This window comes from Nyctereutes procyonoides, unplaced genomic scaffold (genome assembly GCF_905146905.1).
Source record: "Nyctereutes procyonoides isolate TBG_1078 unplaced genomic scaffold, NYPRO_anot_genome, whole genome shotgun sequence".
Classification (NCBI taxonomy): Eukaryota; Metazoa; Chordata; class Mammalia; order Carnivora; family Canidae; genus Nyctereutes; species Nyctereutes procyonoides.
In genome coordinates, this window is record NW_026575119.1 from 394,014 (window position 1) to 419,036 (window position 25,023).

The following is a 25,023-nucleotide window of genomic DNA, read 5'->3' on the forward strand; positions in this document are numbered from 1 at the left end:
AAGATTCATTTGTTGGAATGATAAGATTTAGGATTCACAAACTATGTTGAGAAAGCAACTTTCTGCCCAAATACGACATATGAGGAGTTAAAAGAAAAAAATTAATTACCACAGGAAGCACACTTGTATACTAGGTTATTTCCTTTGGATAAAGTTCTTAAAAGTTCCTTATTTAAGTTTCTTAACAATGTAAATAAATTTAAATGATAATAGAAATAAAGGATAGGTGATTGAATTGTGAATCTGTAATACACACTCGGCCTTTAGGTAAACTGGTAAGCGTTTTTAGTCTTTTTTTTTTCTTTTTTAAGTTTAAGCAGAAATACAACGAAGTCACATGGCCCTAAAGGGGCCATGTTTAGTTCATATTTTCAATAACTGGTCTTTTGATATACAAAGTCATTGATTACTCTGAGGCCTCAATTTTTTTAATGAAAAATTTTAAGGCTGTTTGAAAATTTATAAGGGATAGCTGGGAGAGTGAAATTTGAAAATCTTTAGGTAAAGTCATGTCTTGGTTTGTTTTGTTCATTTTACTAAATCCTGATTCAAAATCAACAGTTTTTAAGAAGGAATTGCTGCAATGCGGCATTTAAAACTAAATTATTTTAAACATGTTTTTAAAACACTTGTACACGATCTTCTGGTTAAATTAAAGGACAGCTATTTTAGCTTATAATGTTACTGAATAAGAGATATAATCTGTGCTCCTATAGAAAATAATTTTTAAGGATTCTTATTTTCATAACTAAGTTCAGTTTCCAGTATTTTGTCCAGGCTTTTTTTCCTGTTATGTCAGTGGTTTTAATATAATATGATCCCGTGGCAGACAAATCTTGTAATCCTATAGTGTTTCTCTGTGTGTACAGCCTTTTATAAAGATTTTTTGGGTAATAAAGTGCTTGTTGAAGAGGTATAAATATCATATATTGAATGAAATAAATGGATTATTAAAGGACTTGATAAAGATAGAATTTGCTTTAAATAAAATAATTTATCCACAGGAGGACAGGAGAAACACCTTATGTAGTTGAAATAAGCCTGCTGAAAACTCCAGAAAAAAATCAATAGAAAAAAATTACTTTTTTGCATCGTAAAAGTGAAACATGCCTTTTTGTATTGCTAAGTGTCTTAACTAATCATCCTTCCTTATATGGTATACTGTAGAAGCTGTCAGAACCCAAAACAGGCTGTTGTAGTTAATTGAAATTGGAGGAAAGTAAAATCTAATTAAATCATCTTGTCCAGTTCCTTGCCTACAGCTCAATACAATTTCTCTTTTCAAATGAATTATGATACAGTGTGTGATCCTGATTACCTTAAGAGTGAAAATTAAAAGAAGAAGCGAGGGTGCCTGGGTGGTTGTTTTTGGCTCAGGTCACGATCTCGTGGGTCTGGAGAGTGAGCCCTGCCTCAGGCTCAGTGGGAAGTCTGCTTGAAGATTCTCTCCCTATGACCCTTGCCCGCCCAGGTGAGCACCTTGCACACAAGCACGTGGGTGCTCTCTCTCTCTCTCTCTCTCAAATAAATATTTTAAAAAGAGAGAAGAAGCAGCTCTCCTATCTGTACAATTGTGGAATGTTAGCTAACAATCATAGTCAAACTAAGGAAAATCTGATGTGATCTGATGATCATTGTATTCAGTATTCCAGAGAAGGGTATATTCCTGCTAAGAGAGTGTCCTTTATAACCAGATTTGGTGTTTGGTCCAGTCTCTGCAGATATAAACAGGAACCATTTCACTTAAGAAATCTAATGGATGAATTGCCTGACTGGCTCAGTCAATGGAATGGATCCTGGGACTCGTGAACTTAGGGTTGTGAATTCCAGCCCTACATTGGGTACAGAGATTATTAAAAACAAAATCTTAAAGAAAAATTTAAGTTATAGTTGCAGTTCAAATATAAGCTTATTTGTATTTGGTTTTGTCTCCTTGAAGCCTGAGTCAGATGTGAATGCATCTTATGACTTGGAGTATCTTTGAAGTCTCATAGAAATAAGACTACATAATTTCAATACAGTAAGACTACAAAATTTCAAGGCCAAGAACCAGGTTTTTAAGATATGGACATCCAGATCATGAATTTTCCTTTGCTTATTTTATTTGGAAGATTTTTAAGTTAAGAGATGGCTCTTCATTGTAGACCATTAGAAGTAGTAGTTACGTTTCACGAGTCTTGTTTTTCATTCCAGGGAGTCATGATCAGTTAGTAACTTCATGGTTAGATCTCTAATTAAAACATTTACCTTACTTAACAGAATTAAAGTTTAGTTTTGGAATTAAAGTAAGATTTTTGTCAACTTAATGCTTAGCACTTAAGTTAAATTTTGATTTAGCAGTGATGTAACATCTAAAAAAAAAAATCTCTGAATCCAGCTTATTTTTTAGTTTGCATATTTGCCATAAGGAATGCTATAGTAAACAGCTGCATAAAGTACTTTTTAGGCAAGTTTTACTATTATCCACTGTTTTTGGTATATCTATTTCTAAATGGTTTATAACAAACTTTTTATTGATGACTTAAAAATGGCAGTGACTTCTATAAAGCTCAGTATTGCTTGTTCTTTTTATTTTAACAAAATTTTATTCTTTTGAGGGATGCAGTGGTCTTCATAATATTACCTATCTTCTATTGGTTACTTTGTTTCATGCAAGCAAAATTTGCATTAATCATTAATTTTTGTTTTCATAGTAATTTTATACATTTTTTATTAAATGTATATTTTAGCTACTTTCAGTCTGTTCTTGACTCTTTTACCAACTTAGGAGTTCCTTGATGCTAGAGATTGTCTCCATTTCAATTCAGTGAATATTACTTGACCATTTATATTAGATCCTAGCATACAGTTTTTAGTTTTGTTTCAAGATTCTACCCAGCCGTATTATCGGTTCTTTGAACCCTACAGTCTGTATAAATTAAATAACATTTTTAAAATTCTTTTTTTTTTTCATTTTTAAAATTCTTTTACTCATTTATAATATCTGATACCTTACAGATAATACATGTTTGCTGGATACATGAAGAGGAAAATTTACTTTGCATGTAGAAAAAATAGTGTGGTTTATCTTTGGCTGGTGATTGTTATTTGATTGTACTTGTGTTTTCAAAATTGTCACAAATACATCTTGTACAATCAGTAAAAGATTGTCTCTTTTTTAGTTGTACCTGTAAAATTGAATGTTAATGTCTTTGTAGAATCTTAGCAAAAGGACACTTTTATGTATCCCATAGTCAAAGAGTAATCAGACATTAAGATGCCTCCTTTTGGGCAGCCCCGGTGGCCCAGTGGTTTAGTGCTGCCTTCGGCCCAGTGTATGATCCTGGAGACCCAGGATTGAGTCCCACGTCTGGCTTCTTGAATGGAGCATGCTTCTCCCTCTGCCTGTGTCTCTGCCTCTCTCTCTCTCTCTCTGTGTCTCTCATGAGTAAATAAATAAAATCTTAAAAAAAAAAAGATGCCTCCTTTTAATTGATGCTGAAGTAAAGTTATAGTATATTCTTTAGGAATGCTTTCAGCTGCAGAGGGTAGACAATAGTGGTTTAAATAAATAAACAACAAAAAAAAAAACTCTTTAGACCCACAGCCACATTTCTGCTCTACTTTGTCATTGGATGTCTTTCAGTTTTGCCTTGACCTCACAGCTCAATGTGACACAATCACTCCCTCCTTGATAATTTTTCCTTGACTTGCATGGACACTGTACACTGATTTTTTTTTTTCATTCCATTCCTCTGGTTCATTCTTCAGACTATGTTATTTTTCTAAATGAGTCCTCAGGATCCCCCTGAAAAGGGAGTCCACAAGGTCAAAACTTTTCAAAATAACACTAAGATATTATTTATCTTTTCACTATGTTGTCATTTGCGTTGAATCTTTGCTCCTTTTACTTTCAACTTATTTTGCTTTCTTGCATCCTGCAGGTTCCTTTCTGTCTTAGGATCTTTAGGTGTCCAATACCTAAGCTACTTCCTGCACTCACCCTCCCATGACTAGTATTGAAGAGACAGGCAGTGAGTTAGGTGCTACTCTTTTTCACTTCTTAAACATCCCTTCTCCAGAGTGGTTCCCTTGCATTCTTCTGCCTTCTCCCAGATGCAGGTTCTTCTCTTATATGCTCCCATAGCACTCTGTTGTATGAGTCAGAATTCTAGTCATTTAATTATTTGATGTTTGCCCCACTATTACCTTCCACTAAAGCAGGGAGTATGTCTGTCTTGGTCATCATTCTAGCAAGATGTATATCTAGTATATCATACATTCCATAAATATTTGTTAAATGAATGAAATAATTGAAAAATTTGGTGTAAGATGGAAAGCTTAATGAGAATAGTCGAAGGAGCTCTGAACTGACAGGAGATTTGAATTTAAATTTTAATTTTGTCATTAACACCTTTTGTACCTCTCAGGAGTCTAGTTTTCTTATCTGCAAGATGATATTATTGAAATTTGAGTCTAAGTACTTGCCAGAGTAGACACTCATTAAATAAAAATTCATTCAGCAATATTTGAGTGCCTGTTGTAATAGTCCTAGGCCCTGGAAATATAACAAAGACTAAAACAGACATTTTTGATTTTGTGGAGTTTATTCTAGTGGATTTATATTTGGTGGTCCCTAGGGTCCTTTCCACAAGATTCTATGACATGAAGTAATGCATAGAAGGTACCCTATTTAGAAAGTTAAATATATGATGACATCTTTAAAGGAACTTTCAAGAAGTGTCCATTCACCTTTAATTTCTGTAGTTGAAACCCTTTATTTCTGTTTTTCAGTCCAAGCCTTATGCGTTTGACCGAGTGTTCCAGTCAAACACCTCTCAAGAGCAAGTGTATAATGACTGTGCAAAGAAGATTGTTAAAGGTAAGGATACTTAACCTGTTGTAGTCTCAACAATAAGTTTTGTTTGGGATCTTTGCCATTTGCACTTTTTTTTTTTTCATTTTAATGCCCCCTCTTTTTAGTTAATTGTAGAAGACAGTGTAAGTAATACAAAGATCAAATCTAATTAGTAAATACATTATTGCTCAGATTCCATGATCTAATTTATATATAGCACCTAGTGAAGGCTATTATAAGAATGTTAGTGTTACATATTTGTTCTTGGAAGATGCAGTTTTATTAGATATTCCCAGGAGAGTTTCTAAAGTTAGCAGTTCTGGAAATACACCAGCATGAGAATGAATACAAAACGGTTAGGCGGGTTTCTGAAAAGTAGTAGAAAATAGTAGCAGTCTATCATTCTTCCATTTCCATTGTTCTTCTCCAAAGACTCCTCTTGTGTTCAACAGTAAAACACTTGAGGAATTTACTAGAGGTTACCAAGAGTGAGAAAAGTGTGTACATTCCAGTTAATACTATTAATTTATATTAACATTTTTCTGGGTTTATATTTTCCAAAACCGTAGAACCCTAGAGCTGAGAGGGTATGAGTGATTTTCTGGACTTCGAGGTACTACAGAAATCCCTTTTGTCAAAAGGATCTTATAGTTAAATAGCAATTACTTTGTGATATAATTTACTCTACCTCTGGTCAGCTCTAATTGTTAAAAAGTACTTCTTAGATTGAGGCAAAAGCCTGTCTTCTTACAGCATTCACTAGGGTAGAGGGGATGGGATTCAGTATAAAGGTGGACAGGTTAGTGTTAAGTAGGAGCATAAACAGTTCATCCAGTAAGTGGAGAAAAGGTAGAGATTTTGAATGCACTAAATCTCTAAGTGTGATGGAAGAAAATGTAGATGTTCTCTTCATACTAATTTTGTTTTGTCTATGATACAGGGTGCAGAGTTACTCCAGCATGAGGATGGGATAGGGGGTTCTAGGAAAAGGAATGAAGTTGTCTGGCAGTAGAAGTGAGTGAATTAGGGAAATGTGGCAGTATTGCCTGGCAGCATTGCCAAGGATCCATTTTGAGGTTAGCTGCCAGAAGAGTCAAATTTACCTACTTGGGGTTTTGCTAGGCGGTTACAAAAGAGGGAGAGAAGGGCAAGACAATTGAGGATGGGTCAAGAGAATGATGGTACAAGTGAACCACAGAATCTAAGGTGAATGAGGGGAAGGAGAATATAGGTGGGAGGAATGGGTTTGAGGGACAGTAAAAAGAAGTAAGATTAGTGTGTTACAGTCTGAGTGGGGTCAAAGGTTTGTTGGATTCTGGGTACTAGAAGGAATAATAGGAGGTAGTACATAATTGACATTAGAGAGGCAGTGTCAGTAGTAATGAAAAGGTCTAGAGTATGATTATGGAGTTGGCATCTGAAAGAGTAAAGGACAAGATCATGGAGATAGCTGGGTCCAGGAACTGAGAGACCAGGGTATTTTAGTAGGATTGTCTACTACATGGACTTTGCAACCACCAAGAATTACAACATGAGTGGTATTAGTGAGAGACCGCGGACTGGATACTGAAATAGTCATGGAAGGTGATGGAAAATTAACTTGATTCTATAAATGATTGTAACAAAGAGGAACAGGGAGTGTCATCTTTTGTTTGTAGGCATCAAATAGTTTTCCAAGTGGATCTGTTCTAGAACGTAATTATATTCTTTGATTTTGGCATACTTTTTTCATCAGTTCAACCTAAGATTTTACATTAGTTTTTTAAATAATGTTAAGGTATTGATTCATGAGCTCATCGGCAATATAAGTGTACAGGTAGGTATTTTTCTCATCTGCTGTAGCCAGCATTAAACCCCATTCCACACTTAAATATTGGAGTTTTTAAATTTGACTATAAGCTTTTAAGCGTGGGTTCCATCTTATCCATTTTAGCTCTTGATTATATTTTGAGTTTTGTTTTTACAGTTATCTTAATAGATATGTATGTTGGCTATCAGCGTATTTGATACACCTAATATGGTGTCAAGGACTTTGAAATTCTGTTAAACTCTTTATTTATAGACGTTGTTATTTGAAAACTATTACTTCACATCATTTATAAAATGCTTAATGGGGTGGTCCTTAGCCTGGTCTTCTAAAAACTGAATAAGGTTTTTGGCTGTTAAGTCACACGAGGTTTTCAGCTGACTTCACATTCTCTTATGCAGTTACCTAGTTTTTAGTTTGTCAACATATGAACAAGGATATGATGGAAAACTTGGATCTTTTTATGAAGTCATGGTACACCAGGCTGGTGTTTCCCCTAAGTATTAGTTGGGTGACCCTATCCAAGCAGGAAACGAGGTTAGTTCAACCGTAGCTTTTTTTTTTTAGTGAAATTTTGGTGACCAAAAATTACCTTATCATTTTTCCTTTTTGAAAATGAGTATAACATTTACCAAGTTAGTCATTTTCTATTGTTTTTGTTCTCCATGGCTTTTAAAAATCAGCTGTGGTAGCTGTGAAATTTTTATCCATGGAGTGTGATTCTCTTGTGACTACAAACTTGAGCTCATTTAAAATTGTTCTTTTGCTCTTACCCACCTCAGTCTTAAAGTCTCTCTTGACAGTGGTTATTATGTTCCATTTTGAGGATAATATTGTAGACGGTGGTAATAAAATGATAATAGCTTTGTCTTATATTGTTTATTAACATTTTATTCTCTGGGCAGTGCAAGTCTAGTCAGACATTAGTCTTTTTCTGAATATTTTAAAAGCTCTTTTTAGGGGCTTAGTTTTGTTTTGTTTTGGTTAGACTTAATCTGGGCTTTCGTTTTTCTCATACTATTCTAGGGATTTTTATCTCACACATCCTTGGCCATATAGTGGGTTTTCTTTTTCTTTTCTTTTTTTTTTTTTTTTTAAGATTTTATTTATTTATTTATTTATTTATTTATTTATTTATTTATTTATTTATTTAAGAGAGAGAATGCATAAGCGGGGGGGGAGGGAGGGAGGGAGGGAATCTGAAGCAGACTGTGTGTGCTGAGTATAGAGCCTGATTGTGGGACCTGATCCCACAACCATGAAATCATCCTGAGCCAAAAACAGGAGTTGGTTGCTTAATTCACTGAACTTCCCAGGTGCCCCATAGGCTCTTGATAATAGTCTCACACCTGTCTTTCTCAGAACTCTTTGAAATCTATTGTCCTGAAGTGTTAAGGTACATGTTTCTATTACCTTCTGTTCTGTTTCATTACTGTTTACAGTTTTAAGATGACATCATTCTTTTAGTGAAATTTCCCTTCTCTTCTCAAAACTTAGGTCCCTTAGATTTCGCAGCAAATTCCTGCTTTACTGTTTGGAGCTGAATTCTGAATAGCAGTTCTATTATCTTCAGTGTGGATAAGAACGTGGGCTTTGAGTCAGACAAACCTAGATTGAAACTTAGACCCTGCCACTTTTAGCTGTGTGACTTTTAGCAAATTACCTAACCTTTCTACATCTGTTTCTTGTTTTGCAAAATAAAGGTGCTATGAAGATTTTAAAAGGTGATTCATGAAAAAGAACTTTCACCCAGGGCCTGGTATAGAGAAGCAAGCACACAACAGTTATCAATTGCTGTTTGTTTCCTCTCTTCTAAGAAAATTAATTTTTCTCTTGATTTAATCAACCATGTTGTGCTTGGGATAATTCATAGCCTATAGTATTTTCACTACAAAATTAGGCTTCAAGCAACTATTACAATGGGAAGTTCTATCAATGTGTCTTTCCAGCTTCTTTGCTAGATTTATAATTTATGTAAGAAAAGTATCACCTGGCTATGACTTACTCCTTTTATCTTTACCCAAATGCTCTCTACCCCTTTGGAGGAGACTAGATATAGTAGGTAATGAGAGTTGTCCTGGAGAAGATTATGAATGTGGAGGAGTTACCATTAAATACATAGATTTAAGGAAAGAGATGAGGTGGGGATAGGTCGTGGGTGCTTGGTGAGATAGGACAGAAAACCAATTAAATACATCACAGGGTATACTTGGGACAGTCACTGGCAAACATCCAGTGGAAGGCCATAGTTAGAAACTTCTGGTAGGCAACAATTAGCAAAATGATGGGTGAGTTGATATTTCTTCTGAAACAGATTTGAAGAGCAGGCTGCCAAGGATGACCTGAAGCAGCTAGTATTATCTGGGCTCCTCCTGACAGTTGGCTAAAGTACTGTTTCATTCATTCATTCATTTTTATTCATTCATTCATTCATTCATGAGAGACACAGAAAGAGGCAAAGACATAGGCAGAGGGAGAAGCAGATTCCCTCCCTGCAGGGAGTCCAATGTAGGACTCAATCCTGGGACTCCGGGACCATGCCCTGAGCCAAAGGCAGATGCTCAACTGCTGAGCCACCCAGGCAGGCATCCCTGTTTCATAAATTTCTATACAAGTGTGTGTGTGTGTGTGTGTATATATATATATATATATATATATATATATATAACTTGATTTTGTACAAAGCTATTTCCCCTTTCTGTAGATTCATTAGATAGGTTTTCTTTATTTTTTATTTTTTAGGTTTTCTTTATTTTGAACGAGGCTTACCCACTTGTATTCTCTAGTGAATTCCAAATCTGAGTGATGTCTTTTTTGCTATATGCTATGCATCATACCAGGCATTCATAGATTTCCTACCATAGCTTCCTGACCTGAACTGTCTGCCACTATATTAACTTACATTTTTTGCAGATGTGGCTTGCCATGTATTTATTTTAGTTTCTGTGTTTCATATAATACAGTGCAGTGGTTAAGAATATGTCTTTAGAACCAAGACTGTCTGGGTTTGCATCTCAGCTCCATCTTGCCAGCTGTGGAAGTAGAGGCAAATTAATCTCTTTGTTCTTAGTTTCAGTGTAGTGGGACTAAAAATAGTACCTTTCACAGGGTTTTTGTGAGGATTATATATTAGTATATGAAAAATTATTATAGCCTGGCACATTGTATACTCTCAAATGTTAGCAATAATAATTCCATATGAGGACTTTCAATTCTTGTAGCCTTCTTCTAAGCCTTCCCCTTTGCCAGTGAGGAACTGAAATTCAAAGAGATAAGTAAGTGACTTTTAGACAGTGTTATGCTATTGTCTTGCTTACTAAATAATGTTTTTCTTTTTTTACAAAGTATGAGAGAAGTGATACTTGTCCATAGTTGTTGTTCTCTGTTTCTCACAAGAACAGCAAATGTATGTTTTATAGAGGGAGGGAGGCTTTAGAAAAATGCTGTGTGTTAGTAATGGTAATAATCATTCAGTAGGGATCCCTGGGTGGCGCAGCGGTTTGGCGCCTGCCTTTGGCCCAGGGCGCGATCCTGGAGACCCGGGATCGAGTCCCACGTCGGGCTCCCGGTGCATGGAGCCTGCTTCTCCCTCTGCCTATGTCTCTGCCTCTCTCACTAGCTCTCTCTCTGTGTGACTATCGTAAATAAATAAAAATTAAAAAAAAATAATATTCAGTAAGCATTTGAGTTCTTACTAAGTGCCAGGCACTGTAAGGAGTTGAGCACAGTCCTGGCCTCAAGGAGTTTAAAAGTTGCTAAAGACGGCATATAAATCTATTGGCAGTTGCAATATGCAGTGATATGTATAATGTTTAAATGTAGATGTTACAAGAACACATAGGATGAGACTCCTGCAAATTTATTTGGGAGTAGTTATAGGTGGGTTTGAGAAAAAAAGTAAAGCCTAAGCTAGTCTTAAAAGATGCACAAAGAGTAGGAAGGAGGAGGGATCCCTTCCAGGCAGAGATGGTACATGTGCCAAGACATACCCACATGAGAAGAGTGTCACAATGTGGGGAACAACATACATTATGGTGTGACTGAAATTGAACCATCTGAAATTGTCAGATTTGATCATTTTGACTGACACAGAACAGCAGTATGAGAGGAAGGGTTGGTGGAAGGTAGAGCTGAGAAAAGCAAACAAGAGCCAGGTCGAAAAATGCCTAATTTTTTCTCATTACAGATGTATGCTTTCTAGGATTTTCAAATAGATGAGTGTTGCTTTTGTTTTTTTATTTTTTATTTTTATTTTATTTTATTTTAAAGATTTTATTTATTCATGAGAGGCACACACACAGAGAGAGAGAGAGAGAGGGAGAGACACAGGCAGAGGGAGAAGCAGGCTCCATGCATGGAGCCCAATGTGGGACTCAATCCCTGCTCTCCAGGATCATGCCCCGGGCCAAAGGCTGCACTAAACCACTGAGCCACTCGGGCTGCCCCTGCTTTAGTTTTTATAAATATCCATGCTTAAGATAAAGACATTTCATTGTATATAAATTTTAACTCAGGAATAAAACTAAAAAATGAATCCTAATTAACGATACATATATGGTGAAATATTTAGGTGAAAGTGTGTTGAAGTTTGCAGTCTACCTTGCAATGCATTAAAACAGATGTATGGATATATACATGATTAAACATTAAAATTCCAAAATGTTAAGATAGAATCTTGGTGATGGTTATAGGGTGTTCACTGTAAAATGTATTATCTTTATTTGTATGTTTAGATTTGTTGGGGATAAGTCACTATAGAAAGCAGAGGCAGGGCTGGATTTGAAGGTAGGCAAAATAACTTTCCTAATTGATAAAAACGTTTATTAAACTACTTCAGTGATAATGTGGCATGTCTAGAAAACACCTAATCAGTCATTGTTAATATCCCTTGCACCAGGTGCAGAGGATAGATCATAGCAGGTGCTCAGTAAATATTTGAATGTTGTATATTCCGTAATCTCTGTAATCATACGAAATTTTTAAAGTTACGTTTGAAGTCTCCAAAACAAATGTATTGCATATGTTTATTATCCTGGGTCCCCTCATGTTATAGTACCGTTTCACATAACCACAAATATTCTGTAATTCCCTATAGACATATGCTACTTAATGTGATCTTGGGAAAGTCATGTGTTAATTCACTTCAATATTTATAGGTATAGCAAACCTTGGATTTTATCCTTAGGTTTTACTTGACTGATTAAAAGATCTTAAGCAGAAGGTATGATATAGGTATACTCAGAACAATTATATGTAAAAGAAGTGAATTGGAAAAGATCCAGTACTTTTTTCTCAAGATGATTTCTTGTTCAGAAATACTGCAATGCCATCTATATTTTTGAAGGTGGTGAAGGGACAGTGGGAAAGATAGAATCTAAAGCCAATGTGGGGCTTGATCTCACGACTCAAGATCATGATTCTGAGCCTAAATCAAGAAGTTGAATGCTTAACCATCAGAGCCACCCAGGTGCCTCCAGTGCCATCTGTTTTAAATGTGATTTGAGAGCTCTTAAAATTTAAGTACCTTCTTTTTCCCATTCATAAAATGTTTCTGTAGGAAATCTGTTAATATCTAGTACCCAATGTTGGGATTGTTCTTATTCTTTTTTAAATAATCAATTTAAGAAAAAGAACCAGGATTGTCCTGCTTTCTCATTTACTTAGCTTCTACTATTTCCAATAGAGGCTTCTCTTTTTACTTTGGCTTCCTTCTAGAATAAATAGTAGAAAAAATGATAAATCTTGGAGTATACACAAAGCTAGAAAAAAGATTTATTTTTAATTTCACAGAGAATTTGAGAATTTATTTTTGAGGTACAACTGGGCTTATGCTTGTATAGGGAGGACTGTTCTTTGGATTTGTAAGCTTTAACCACCACTTAACCACTAATCACTAGTCCTGTTTATAAAAGTGAATTCATATCTGTATGTAAATTTGCAGAACAATTTTTTCTTTCAGGTCACATAAAGGTTTGGAATACAGGTGTAAAGGCATTTGAGATCTACACTTCCATAAGAGGTTATAAACAATGGAATTTAAAATTTGTGTTTTATTGACCACAGAAAGTAATCTGGGCTGGAGAGAAAATAATTGCTCGGGTGGATCATCACTAAGAAAATTACTACTGATGTATTCTTATTTTTTCTTCAGTATATTTATAATGTTTCATGAATTGAACTTCGACTTTGATGGAATCTTTCATATTAGTGTAAAAAAAGTCTATCTTCCTCACCATTCTTCCCACAGATATTTTGTTTTGCAGATTTGATTATGTCTGGATGAGGAACAGGGTTAATATATTAATTTTTTCAGAATGTTTTCTAACATTCTTAAGTAATTTCTTATATATCTCGCTTAAGGAAAAAAAATCCCCTGAGGTATAAAATTTCTTATTCTGTCATAGATGTACTTGAGGGATACAATGGAACAATATTTGCATATGGACAAACATCCTCTGGGAAGACACACACAATGGAGGTAACATTTCATAACTATACTTGCATGTGGTTTGCAAAATAGTATATTCAGTCATTATTTGGTAAATGATTTTACCATGCTTAAACATCTTTATTTACTCTTTATTACTTTCTCCAGTACAAATAATATACAGGTAACATCCCTATTGGAATTTAATCAGTTCTGGAGTTTGAATAATGAAGTTATATACTTGAAATCATATTTAGCTTTGTTTTATCAGCATAACCACAATATATAGCATTTTAGAATTAGCAGGGAATTTTCTACTACCTTATAGTAATGAGGAATTTGAAATTTTGAATGTTTTAATGTTTTCATTTCTATTCAGAGCAATTAATTCTCTTCAAATACCTACTACTCTTCTTTAATATGTCTCCACAGTTATCAGTGCTGCTGTTAATAAGATGTGAACCTGTCCAAACTTTGCATCTAGAAAACAGCGTATTTGTTATCTTATGCTGTTGCTACAAAACATCTTTTATCATTTATCTGAGCATTCTGTATAAATGCTTATTTTAGTGTAATAAATTCATATTACTCATTTCCATAAAGTTACAGAGAACAAAAACATTTCTTGTATTTACGTGGATTTGACCTGAAGGAACAATAAAGACTTACATGAGAAGAAACAAACCTTTCAAAAATATGTTCATTGCACAAGCATGGATAATCTAAATCTAGTGATTAAATAAAAGGCTAAGATTGGTTGATAACCCTTGTTGATCTGCAGTATTTATGTGTAACTTACTAATACATAATAGTTGAATTGGATTTTTTTAGATACCTTGTAGAGTTGTTTTCACCAAAAAATGGCAACAATTAAAATTACTATTCTCTATTGACTACAAATTATAGGTTGAAAGTTTTTACTTTTAATTCATACTTCTTAAAGTCTCATTTTGTTTTCTGTTTAGGGTAAACTTCATGATCCAGAAGGCATGGGGATTATTCCAAGAATAGTGCAAGATATTTTTAATTACATTTACTCCATGGATGAAAATTTGGAATTTCATATTAAGGTAGAATCCTTGGGGAAAGATTGTATTTTGTTTTATACCTAGAATAATTTTATTCCAAGAAATAATAAATGCTCTTCCTTTTTAAAAATTATTTTATGGAAATTATAGTAGAAAAATCATTAGAATTAGTAAACTGGGGTTCTTCTGCCCTTAGATGACCTTAAACAAGATCACAAACTCTCTTCTGTCTTAGCTTCCTTCTCTATAAAATGAAGGAGTTTATTACTGAACTCAAAGGTTCTTACTCTTCTCGTGAGTCTAATTCATTTTAGATGAGGATACGTAATGGAAATTGCTTTTAGTTACACGAGCAGTTTAGATAATTCAGATCATGCCTTTAGAACATAAGCTGTGACTGAGTTGTTGATAACTCTGCCTTCTTGTCTAGATCGTGTTTAGCCCTCATACTCCAATAAATTTAATGAACAAATGAATGAATTTAACATTTTAATTGATTTTTTTTTCCCTTTATTTCTTTGCCCTTCAGGTTTCATATTTTGAAATTTATTTGGATAAGATAAGGGACCTGTTAGATGGTAAGTTAATAAATTCTTTTATCATTTTAAAAAGCACATTACTTTTTTAATAACAGATGTAAGGCCATTTTTAAGTAACCAAATGAAATGGACTTAAATTATAAGAAACAGGTATATTTTAAAGTTAGTTGAATGCCTTTGACACGCTGAATAACTTCTTTAAAAAGCACATATTTGGGATCCCTGGGTGGCGCAGCTGTTTGGCGCCTGCCTTTGGCCCAGGGCGCGATCCTGGAAACCCGGGATCGAATCCCACGTCGGGCTCCCGGTGCATGGAGTCTGCTTCTCCCTCTGCCTGTGTCTCTGCCTCTCTCTCTCTCTCTCTCTGTGTGACTATCATAAATAAATAAAAATTAAAAAAAAAAATAAAGCTGTCAAAAAAAAAAAAAACACATATTTATGGTTGCTTGTGTTTAAGTAGTAAGTAGAGAATTGGATTATAATTAGAAGTCCTGAGTCCTCATCTTCTCTCAGCAGCTGTCAGTTAGATTCATTGCCCTGGGAAACTATTAAACTACTCTGGTATAATGTTATTTTCAAAATGTAGGTAATAGAGGTTACCCTGGACCTCAAATTTTATATTGCTGCTTTAGTTTCTGTTTAAATCTCCTACTGTTTCTACAGAGTCTTTTCTTTAATAGTGATGTGTCATTTTAAAAATTTACCTATTGTTATTAGGCCACTTGGGAAGGGAAATAATCAACAATTAGCTCTTTCATAACTAGTTTTAGAGTTTAGGAAAATGTTACTGATACTTTTTTTTTTTTTTTTTCAGTTTCAAAGACCAACCTTTCAGTTCATGAAGATAAAAATCGAGTTCCCTATGTAAAGGTACTTATAAAATAATACAGAATGCTTGTTTTGAAAAGCCCTGTAATAAATTGGCAGTTGTCAATATGGCTATTGACATACTTTAAAAAATTATTTTATAGGGGTGCACAGAGCGTTTTGTATGTAGTCCAGATGAAGTTATGGATACCATTGATGAAGGAAAATCCAACAGACATGTAGCAGTTACAAGTAAGTAAAATGTCTATTAACGCTAGTTAGGCACAAAACTGCCTTAAAATACCTTTATCAACTTGATTAATTATATTGGATTTTTATGTAAATAACGCTTTAGAAATTATTAGTAAGGGAAAGCCGTGTTTGTTTATAGTTGTTTGTGTAATTTCATTGCAGATATGAATGAACATAGCTCTAGGAGTCACAGTATATTTCTTATTAATGTAAAACAAGAGAACACGCAAACGGAACAAAAGCTGAGTGGAAAACTTTATCTGGTTGATTTAGCTGGTAGTGAAAAGGTAAAATCTTTATATTCTAGTAGATACTTAAGCATTTTTATAAACTTTAGTTTGAATTTGGACTTCAGCATTGTTGTTAACATGTTAGAAACTATTAAATCAGATTTGAGAGATTAAAAAAAAAGAAAAGCTTTGATGCCAGTGCTTACGATTACTTAAACTGAAAAACTGGTTCCAAATTACTGTTATTTGTGCCATAGTCCAGTTCAACCCCAATAGGTGTTATTACCTTTGACTTCAAGTGTGTTTTTATTGAGACTTTTGTTCAGTATATGTAGTTATAAATTTTATTAGGTACCATCTTCCTAATTTTTGATACCTATTTTACCATACTGACAGTGGGGCTCCCTGTGAAAACTGGTAACTATCCATTAGTCTTCTGGTTTGGTTGTACCTACTTCTTTTCCTTTCAGTGATTATTTAATTATCATAGACTATACAGTAAACTAATCTGATTCTAGTTTATGTGAAAATCAAAATAAGTTCAAATGTTTTAATGTTGATCTCTGTAACTATTTTTGCTGTTTTGCTAATTTTGTTTCTTCTGATTGAAGTAACATATCAATTCCCTTTTACTTAAGTCTTAAACACATCCTTCAAAGCCTGTCTTTAATTTTGTGAATCCTGAGAGGCTGTTTCTTCAGTCAACATTGCTAACATATTACTTTATCCTATTTTTAATACATATATTTCACATTTTTAAAAGAAGTGAATTTGCTTATGTATTTAAAATCAGTAACAGTTAAAATATCAAGATTAAGCTTTAGCAAATTTTAAAAGGTTCCTCTCTTAATGAAGCGCAGAGGAGGTTAACAAATAGTATATTGTAAATGTATACGTGAACTTATTATTTTCAGGAACATAAACTAAAAATAAAATTTGGTATCTCCTTAATCACATTCTTCTCATGCACCTAGTTACTTGACCAAGTTCTCAGACGATCAATACTTAAGAAATAGTGATAGCTTAGAGTAAATAATTGGCGAATAAAATCATGAAGCTTTTCATTTTATTTGCTGGTTATTGGTGACCTCTGAACTTTTTTAGAAAATCATTTAAACTTAAAATTCTGTTTCATTCTTTTGGAATCTTAATGTGTAGGTTAGTAAAACTGGAGCTGAAGGTGCTGTACTAGATGAAGCTAAGAACATCAACAAGTCACTTTCTGCTCTTGGCAATGTCATTTCTGCTTTGGCTGAGGGAAGTGTAAGTATACATGTCTTCTCTTTCCCTATTGTTATCTTATGGGGGATTATTTAAATATCAATATATGTGTATACATGGATGTTTGAGTGAAAGATTTGGTGTGTTTCAATCAGTATATGTGAATTAGTTGTCTTTTGGGAATTTATAGTATTTGTATGTAGATTTTAGTTCCCATTTTAATATTAATCAGTTAAAATAACCAAAATTCCTTTGTAACTTAAAGTCCAACATATTTATATAACAAATTTTTTATATATAAATTTATTTTTTTATTGGTGTTCAATTTGCCAACATATAGAATAACACCCAGTGCTCATCCCATCAAGTGCCCTCCTCAGTGCCTGTCACCTATATATAACAAATTTTATTGCATAGAAACCCATTGGTCTTTTTTCTTTTTTTCATAGACATATGTTCCATATCGAGATAGTAAGATGACGAGAATCCTTCAAGACTCATTAGGTGGAAACTGTAGAACCACTATTGTAATTTGCTGTTCTCCATCATCATACAATGAATCTGAAACAAAATCTACACTCCTGTTTGGTCAAAGGTTTGTTAAGAGAATACAAAGTCTAGGGGCACCAGGGTGGCTCAGGTCATGATCTCTGGATCCTGAGATTGAGCCCCAATTCAGGCTTCCTGCTCAGCGGGGAGTTTCCTTCTCTCTCTCTGTTTCTCTCTTTCTCAAATAAAATCTTTAAAAAAAAAAAAAAAAACAACAGTCTAAATGATAGATAGGTCTTTTGTTTATTAAGTCTAGGAAAAGTAGGTAGATATTCAAATCAGTGCATATTGTTAGTATGCCAGACACAACTTTTTAATTGAGAGATAATACAAACAAGGTCCATTTTTAAAGGTGCTTAGATTTGAATTATGAAAGTCAAATGTTAACTTTAGTCAAATTTATTTGAGAAGCTTTAATTTAGCATTAAAGAAAATAAACATTTGCATCAGATAATAAAAACTTGACAAATATAATTCTGTATTAGTCTGTTGACATATGTGACAGGTTCATATAATGAGATAACCATATATGAATTGGTTAACCTAGGAGAGTCAAAGATGATTTTATTTTTGACCTTCAACAGTAATTTTTTTATATTAATTTAGCCTTCCAAATGAATTGGGGGAAATATGGGCCCTTGTTCTTTATCCTTATCAGGTTGATTTTTAAATTTTAAGATATTCACCAATTTGTGACTGACCCAAATTTATTAAGCTTGTGAATAAGCACTAGAGTAATTATGGTTCTTTATTTAGTCATAGAGATAATTTAACAAGAATAGTCAAGTTAAATTACTTAGCCAAAAATGCCATATGTGTGTATATATAACAGATCTGTAGGTATCAATTGAAAATAATTAATTTTAGTCAAAAATTTTTTTCTGCAATTACTTCTCTTAGGGCTAAAACAATTAAGAACACAGTTTGTGTAAATGTAGAATTAACTGCAGAACAGTGGAAAAAGAAATATGAAAGAGAAAAGGAAAAAAATAAGACCCTGCGGAACACCATTCAGTGGCTTGAAAATGAACTCAACCGATGGCGTAATGGTAATAATTTATGAATGTGTCATTTTGAGTTTGTTGAGTATGAATATAAAGCTATTTTACAAACTTGAGACTCTGTTATGAATATAAATAAACTATATCCGTTTTTACTTTTTAAGCATTAAGGATCATCAATTAAAAATGATGAAAATCTTTTAAATTCTTATTTTACCTGACATAATAAATAGAGGCACAGAGGCCATCTTAGAAGCTATAAAAGTCAAGATGGAAAGGTTCCACAGTGGGGTGGAAGCAATAAAATTTACAAGATTTGGTGACTGGATTTAGAAGATAGGGATGAGTCAAAAGTAATTGTAGCTTCTCAAATCTCAGACTGAGCAGATAAAGTTGGCGAGAGCTCCTGAAATTGAATAAAATTATAATTTGTTTTAGACAGGTAGATGTTTATTAACTACGTTATTGCCTTATTTTAGGAGAGACAGTGCCTGTTGATGAACAGTTTGACAAAGAGAAAGCCAACTTGGAAGCTTTTGCAATAGATAAGGATGTTACTATTACCAATGATAAACCAGCAGCCACAATTGGAGTTACTGGAAACTTTACTGATGCTGAAAGAAGAAAGTGTGAAGAAGAAATTGCGAAATTGTACAAACAACTTGATGACAAGGTAGCTTGTTGTTCATGTTTTGTTTTGTTTTGGAATGTTATGACATAGGTATTTTTATTTTTAATTTTAATGTTATGGATCCAGGGAACCTATATATATCTACCTTAGTTTCTTTTGAAAATGATTGTTAGGTTGATCCTCAGATACACTGGTTTGAACTGCATGGGTGAATTTTTAAAACAAATATACTACAATAATATAAACATACTTTCCTTAGGATTTTAATAACATTTTTTTCTCTAGTTTACTGTACTTGTAAAAATGCCTTATGTAACACAGTAACGTAAAAATGTGTGCTAATATGTGTTAATTATCTTTATTGGTAAGTCTTCTATTCAACAGTAGGCTAGCAACAGTTAAGTTTTTGGGAAGTCAGAGGTTATATATATGTGGATCTTCAACTCCATGGTGGGGGCGGTTAGCACCCCTAACTCTCACATTGTTTTAAGGGTCATGGTATTAATAAAAAATACAAAATCACAGTTTCTGTTTCTGTGCAGGAACTGTGTATGAGACATAATTGTGTTTTGTTCTCTTTAAAAGAATTTTCGAAAGAGAATTAGACCTTGGGTCATTGGAGAATCTTACTGAAATGATTTCTCTAAGAATCAGGGATCTTAGACTCAATAATAAAGGTGATGCAGGAGATTAGGGAACAAAATAAAGTGGAAATAATGTTTTCCTGCTTTAATTATATCAGCTTTATTGTAAAAAATAACAAATTATGAATCAGGAAAGGGAAAAACGAGAGCAGTAAAGAGACTAGAAGTAAATAATTCTTGTTTTGTTTTTATTTGGTGGTGTTTTATGTGTATTTTAAGCAAATATGGCAGGTTTGAAGTAACTGCATTGCCATTATTTTCAATAATAAATTTAAACATGTTTATTATTTCTTAGCATTTAAACAAATGACTAGCCTTCAGCATTTTTTTAGGAGATTGAAATAAGCTATGTTTAATTTGGAGAAACAGTTTTGAAATATTTTGGTCAGGGATATAGTAATCTTAAAATGACTTGTTACTTTAAAATTCTAGGATGAAGAAATTAATCAACAGAGCCAATTGGTAGAGAAACTGAAGACACAAATGTTGGATCAAGAAGAGGTAAGGTGAATATTTTACATATTGCTGTCAGAAAAGCTTACAGTTTGTCATGACTATTTAAACATAAGAGATGGGAAAAAATAAACATAAAAGGTGAGCCAACAGAGAGCTCAGAATATCCTGGAGTACATTTGCAATATGGGAGTGCCTTTTAATATGCCCATGCTTCACTGTGGATGTGATACATCATATGAGTGAAGCAAAGATTGACTTCCTCTTAAGGTTTTTCTTTTTTTTAAGTTTGAGTTCTAACTGGAGAGGAGAGGATAACTTTTCAGTACTATTCTTTAATATAGTTCTACTATACTTTTTAACTGTCTTCTACTCTCCTTGCTTTATATATAGTGCTGTTTTATCTCCTTATTCTCCCCAAAACCTGTCTTACTAATCCTTGAGATGGACTTAAACTGTCTGGACTTAAACTTTTAAACTGTCAGTTCCTTTATGAAGAGTATTTCCACATGGAAATGAAGAAATGTAAAAAACAGTGTTTTATTGTTACTTGTTCACTTAAACACACAGAAACAGGTTTCAAGGGATGATTGAAGAAAAAAATAACTGAATTGCTTTGACCTATCTTTAATAATTATATAATTTGAGGTATGACCTACTGTGGGAATGAGGATGTCAGTGAATGAAATCTTTTTTTTACTCCTCTTTTACCATGTCTGCCCTCATCGAACCAGCTGGTTTTTGCCTTCTTTACTTTCATCTTAGTTCTTTCAAGTTCTCTAGTTTGTCACCTGGTTTAGGACCCTCAATTTATCTTACCTGGCAGAACAGAGGGGTAATTTAAAAATGATACTTCATTTAAGGTTTGGTTTGGATATGGAGGCAAAGGTTACACAGCTTCAATAAGGAAGAGATAGCCACCATCAGTCAACATGATCCTGGTCACATCACCTTTGTACTTTAATTATAGCATGTTTTCTCAAAGGGGGCACTAGTAACATTTACACAATTCTTCATTATATTATTCTGTGCTGTGTGTTACATACAGGACCTTTAGCATCCATGGCCCCTGCTTCTAGGTGTCATTAGCATTCTGCCCCATTAGAAATACTCCTACAAATTTCCAGATGCCCCTATTGACAGCCACTGACCCTCTTCTCCTAACTAGTCTGTTGGCTTCTCTGCAGTCAAATTATATATGTTGATACTAAGTTTTCCTGAGGCATAGGTCAGATGCCACCCTTTGTTGACCAAAGAAGAACTGAACTTTTAAGCACGTCTTCTAGACAGCTACTAATTTTTTTGTTCTGTACTCACTGTTCATGAACCTAGTATACATTTTGTTTTCTAATACATGAATTTGCACATAACTAAAAATCTGTCAATTCTAGCCTTCTTCATGAATAACTCTCTTGTTTTAAATATTACCAAGCACTTTGTCATGTCCTGTCCCTCCTTTTTGGCTCTTAGTTAACATTCCATCCTGTATTACATTTATTTATGTGTCTTTGTTTCTTCTACTAGAGTCCTCAAAGCAAAGTCTTTATTTTTTTATTATTTTTTTGCTGTCTTCCACAGTGCCCGCACATAGTAGATAAGTCTATTGAATGAATAAACATTCACACAGTTAATAGCATCCACATTTTATTCCCTTTTTGTTTAGCACATGGTGAAGCAAATAGATTTTTTAAGCCTGTATACCTTTTTAAAACCTCTGTATACTTCTATTCTTGTATGTAGCTTTTGGCATCTACCAGAAGGGATCAAGATAATATGCAAGCTGAACTGAATCGCCTGCAAGCAGAAAACGATGCCTCTAAAGAAGAAGTAAAAGAAGTTTTACAAGCCTTAGAGGAACTTGCTGTCAATTATGATCAGAAGTCTCAGGAAGTGGAAGATAAAACTAAGGAGTATGAATTGCTTAGTGATGAACTAAATCAGAAATCGGTAGGATATAATTCTGTTTTCTTAATACTTTAGTACAAATATTCTTCATTGAAATTAAGTAACTTCTTTTTATCTAAGCTCAATGCTGATAGTATCCATTCTTAAGTATTTCCAAGCCTCAAATTCAGTTTCTCCTTTATATAAATCCTTAGAGGTGAAGGAAGAAGGTTATCCTTTTAGGTCCTGATGGTCTGTTAAAAGGTAATTAAAATGCCATTTGAAGACTTGTTGGCTATTCTTAATATTCTAAAGTTAAAGAGAAAATAAGTTAGCTCCTAGTTACTCAATAAAATTATTAGATGATTGTTCAAACTGTAAATTAAGAAATGTGCACATAAAAATAAGAGGCTATATAAGCTCATATAATTTTTTAAAATATTTTATTTATTCATGAGAGACACAGAAAAAGAGAGAGAGAGGCAGAGGGAGAAGCAGGCTCCATGCAGGGAGCCCGATGTGGAACTTGATCCTGGGTCTCTAGAATCATGGCCTGAGCTGAAGGTGGTGTTAAACCGTTGAGCCACCCGGGCTGCCCTATAATTTGTTTTTTGTTTTCTGTTACATTCCTCGCTCCTGGAGCAAAGCCTACCTAGCACAATATAGAAGGCTCTTCTTGTAATTCTGCCATAGATAAGGATCTTTATTTGTTATTGCTATAAAGCAGGATTTGCCACCTTCCTAGAATGATGCCAAAGGTAGTATCTAACTGTGGGATTGTGATTGCTATACTTGCAGCATCACCACAGATAAGCTGTCTTATTATTAATGTTTTATTATTGTCAGTACCAACTTCTTGTCCAGAAATTGCATCTAGAGTTGGACTCAGGATCCGTGTTCACTACTATTTCCCTATCCATGTTCACCTATCTAAAGGAAAGCAGTCAAGAACTATTTTTAAAGGTTTCATGCCCCTGATGCGAAATTCATTTTCCCCTTTTAATCTCCAAAGGTACAGTTTAATAGCATGGAGATCAAGGTGCCTTTATAATTCTTACTATTAAGAATTATTGAGTTGTATTAGCAAACCTAATTGCTATTTGGAGAACAATAGGAGTTTTATTAGCAAACCTAATTGCTATTTGGAGAACAATAGGGGTTTTTTAAAACTCCACAAGCTGTAAGTTGGTCTTCAGTCACCGATTTCAGTCTTTAAGATATCACCGATTTTAGTCTTTAAGACAGTTGTGGGTGTGTCCCAGTTATGAAGCTGAGTCTGTCAACACTACATTGGTAATAGAAGTTGGGAAAACCTTACAGCATTCTGCATCTTTTTATATGTGTACAATATTGTTACTCACTTGTTAGAGAAAATACATAATGATTTAGACTTTAAAGCATGCTATCTCCTGGGACTTGAAAGATATCTGGTATTTTAGATTAAACTCGGTAAGCATACAACTAATATTCAGAAACTTAGGGAAATGACCAGAAGAAACAATAAACTGAAATGATATCTTTACAAAAAGCTCCTGTATTCTTAATACAACTTCCTGACTTTTAGTATCTGACTGTTATAATGGTAAGTTTTATTTTATTTATTTTTTTTTAAGTTTTTTTTTTTTTTAGATTTTATTCATGAGACACACACACACACACACAGAGAGAGAGAGAGAGAGAGAGAGAGAGAGAGGCAGAGACTCAGGCAGAGGGAGAAGCAGGCTCCATGCGGGGAGCCCAACATGGTACTTGATCCTGGGCTGAAGGCAGGTGCCAAACTGCTGAGCCACCCAGGCTGCCCTAATGGTAAGTTTTAATGTGGCCAAATTGGGTTGGACTTCTCAAAATTGTGGTGACTTTGTTGCTGGTCAATTAGCTAGCTATTATTATAAACTTAGAGTAGTTACACTCAATAACACTACTTCATCACTATCTCCTAAATAATTGCTTTTATATCATAGTATCAAAGTAGTAGTAATTATCAGGTAGACTATTTTCAATGACTATGTATATAGAAAGGAGATAAAACATACAAACCATCTAGAAAGTTCATTACTATTCTAACATTATTTTGTTTGGACTCCGTTTCAAAAGATAAGCCATACTATGGTAATGAAAGAAAATTCAGGCTAATTACCTTAGAAGTTTCTCCCTTCTAGGCAGGAAACATTACCCAGTCTCAAATATTAGGGAAATGGTACAAACGACGTGCTCTTCATAGAGCATAAAATAGCTACTTTACAGACTCTCTTAGATCTAAAATATTTTCTAAGTTTGAGCTAGGAGCTATCCTGGAACTCTGTAGATGAGATAGTTCAGAAACTGAAAGTAGAAAATAATGCATTTTTTTGAGTCCTAAGTGAACTGAAATACCTGTCAATATTCAAAGTAATCTTTCATTTAATAGGTTTAACTGTATCTTTTGTTTTGGATTCTATTAGGCAACTTTAGCAAGTATAGATGCTGAACTTCAGAAACTTAAGGAAATGACCAACCACCAGAAAAAACGAGCAGCTGAGATGATGGCATCTTTACTAAAAGACCTTGCAGAAATAGGAATTGCTGTAGGAAATAATGATGTAAAGGTAAATAAAATAGCCAAATGCTACGTATAATTATCAGTAGACAACTCATACTTCTGTTTACTGCTTACTTTTTACAAAGTTCTTTTCACATCCATTATCTCATTCACAACAGCAATGTGTTGTAAATG

At 33.9% G+C, this 25,023-nt stretch overlaps 1 protein-coding gene across 1 annotated transcript in view; it reads left to right on the forward strand.

Moving 5' to 3' along the window:
• The window catches only part of KIF5B (kinesin family member 5B), a 44,765-nt gene that overhangs the window by 2,360 nt on the left and 17,382 nt on the right, over window positions 1-25,023 (forward strand). The window contains exons 2-15 of the mRNA XM_055334520.1: window positions 4,774-4,861; window positions 13,049-13,122; window positions 14,037-14,141; window positions 14,629-14,677; window positions 15,453-15,508; window positions 15,610-15,697; window positions 15,860-15,984; window positions 17,086-17,190; window positions 17,598-17,743; window positions 18,598-18,746; window positions 19,178-19,371; window positions 20,406-20,474; window positions 22,167-22,373; window positions 24,752-24,895. Of these exons, the coding sequence (XP_055190495.1) occupies window positions 4,774-4,861; window positions 13,049-13,122; window positions 14,037-14,141; window positions 14,629-14,677; window positions 15,453-15,508; window positions 15,610-15,697; window positions 15,860-15,984; window positions 17,086-17,190; window positions 17,598-17,743; window positions 18,598-18,746; window positions 19,178-19,371; window positions 20,406-20,474; window positions 22,167-22,373; window positions 24,752-24,895 (1,599 nt within the window). The remainder of the gene's footprint in view (window positions 1-4,773; window positions 4,862-13,048; window positions 13,123-14,036; window positions 14,142-14,628; window positions 14,678-15,452; window positions 15,509-15,609; window positions 15,698-15,859; window positions 15,985-17,085; window positions 17,191-17,597; window positions 17,744-18,597; window positions 18,747-19,177; window positions 19,372-20,405; window positions 20,475-22,166; window positions 22,374-24,751; window positions 24,896-25,023) is intronic.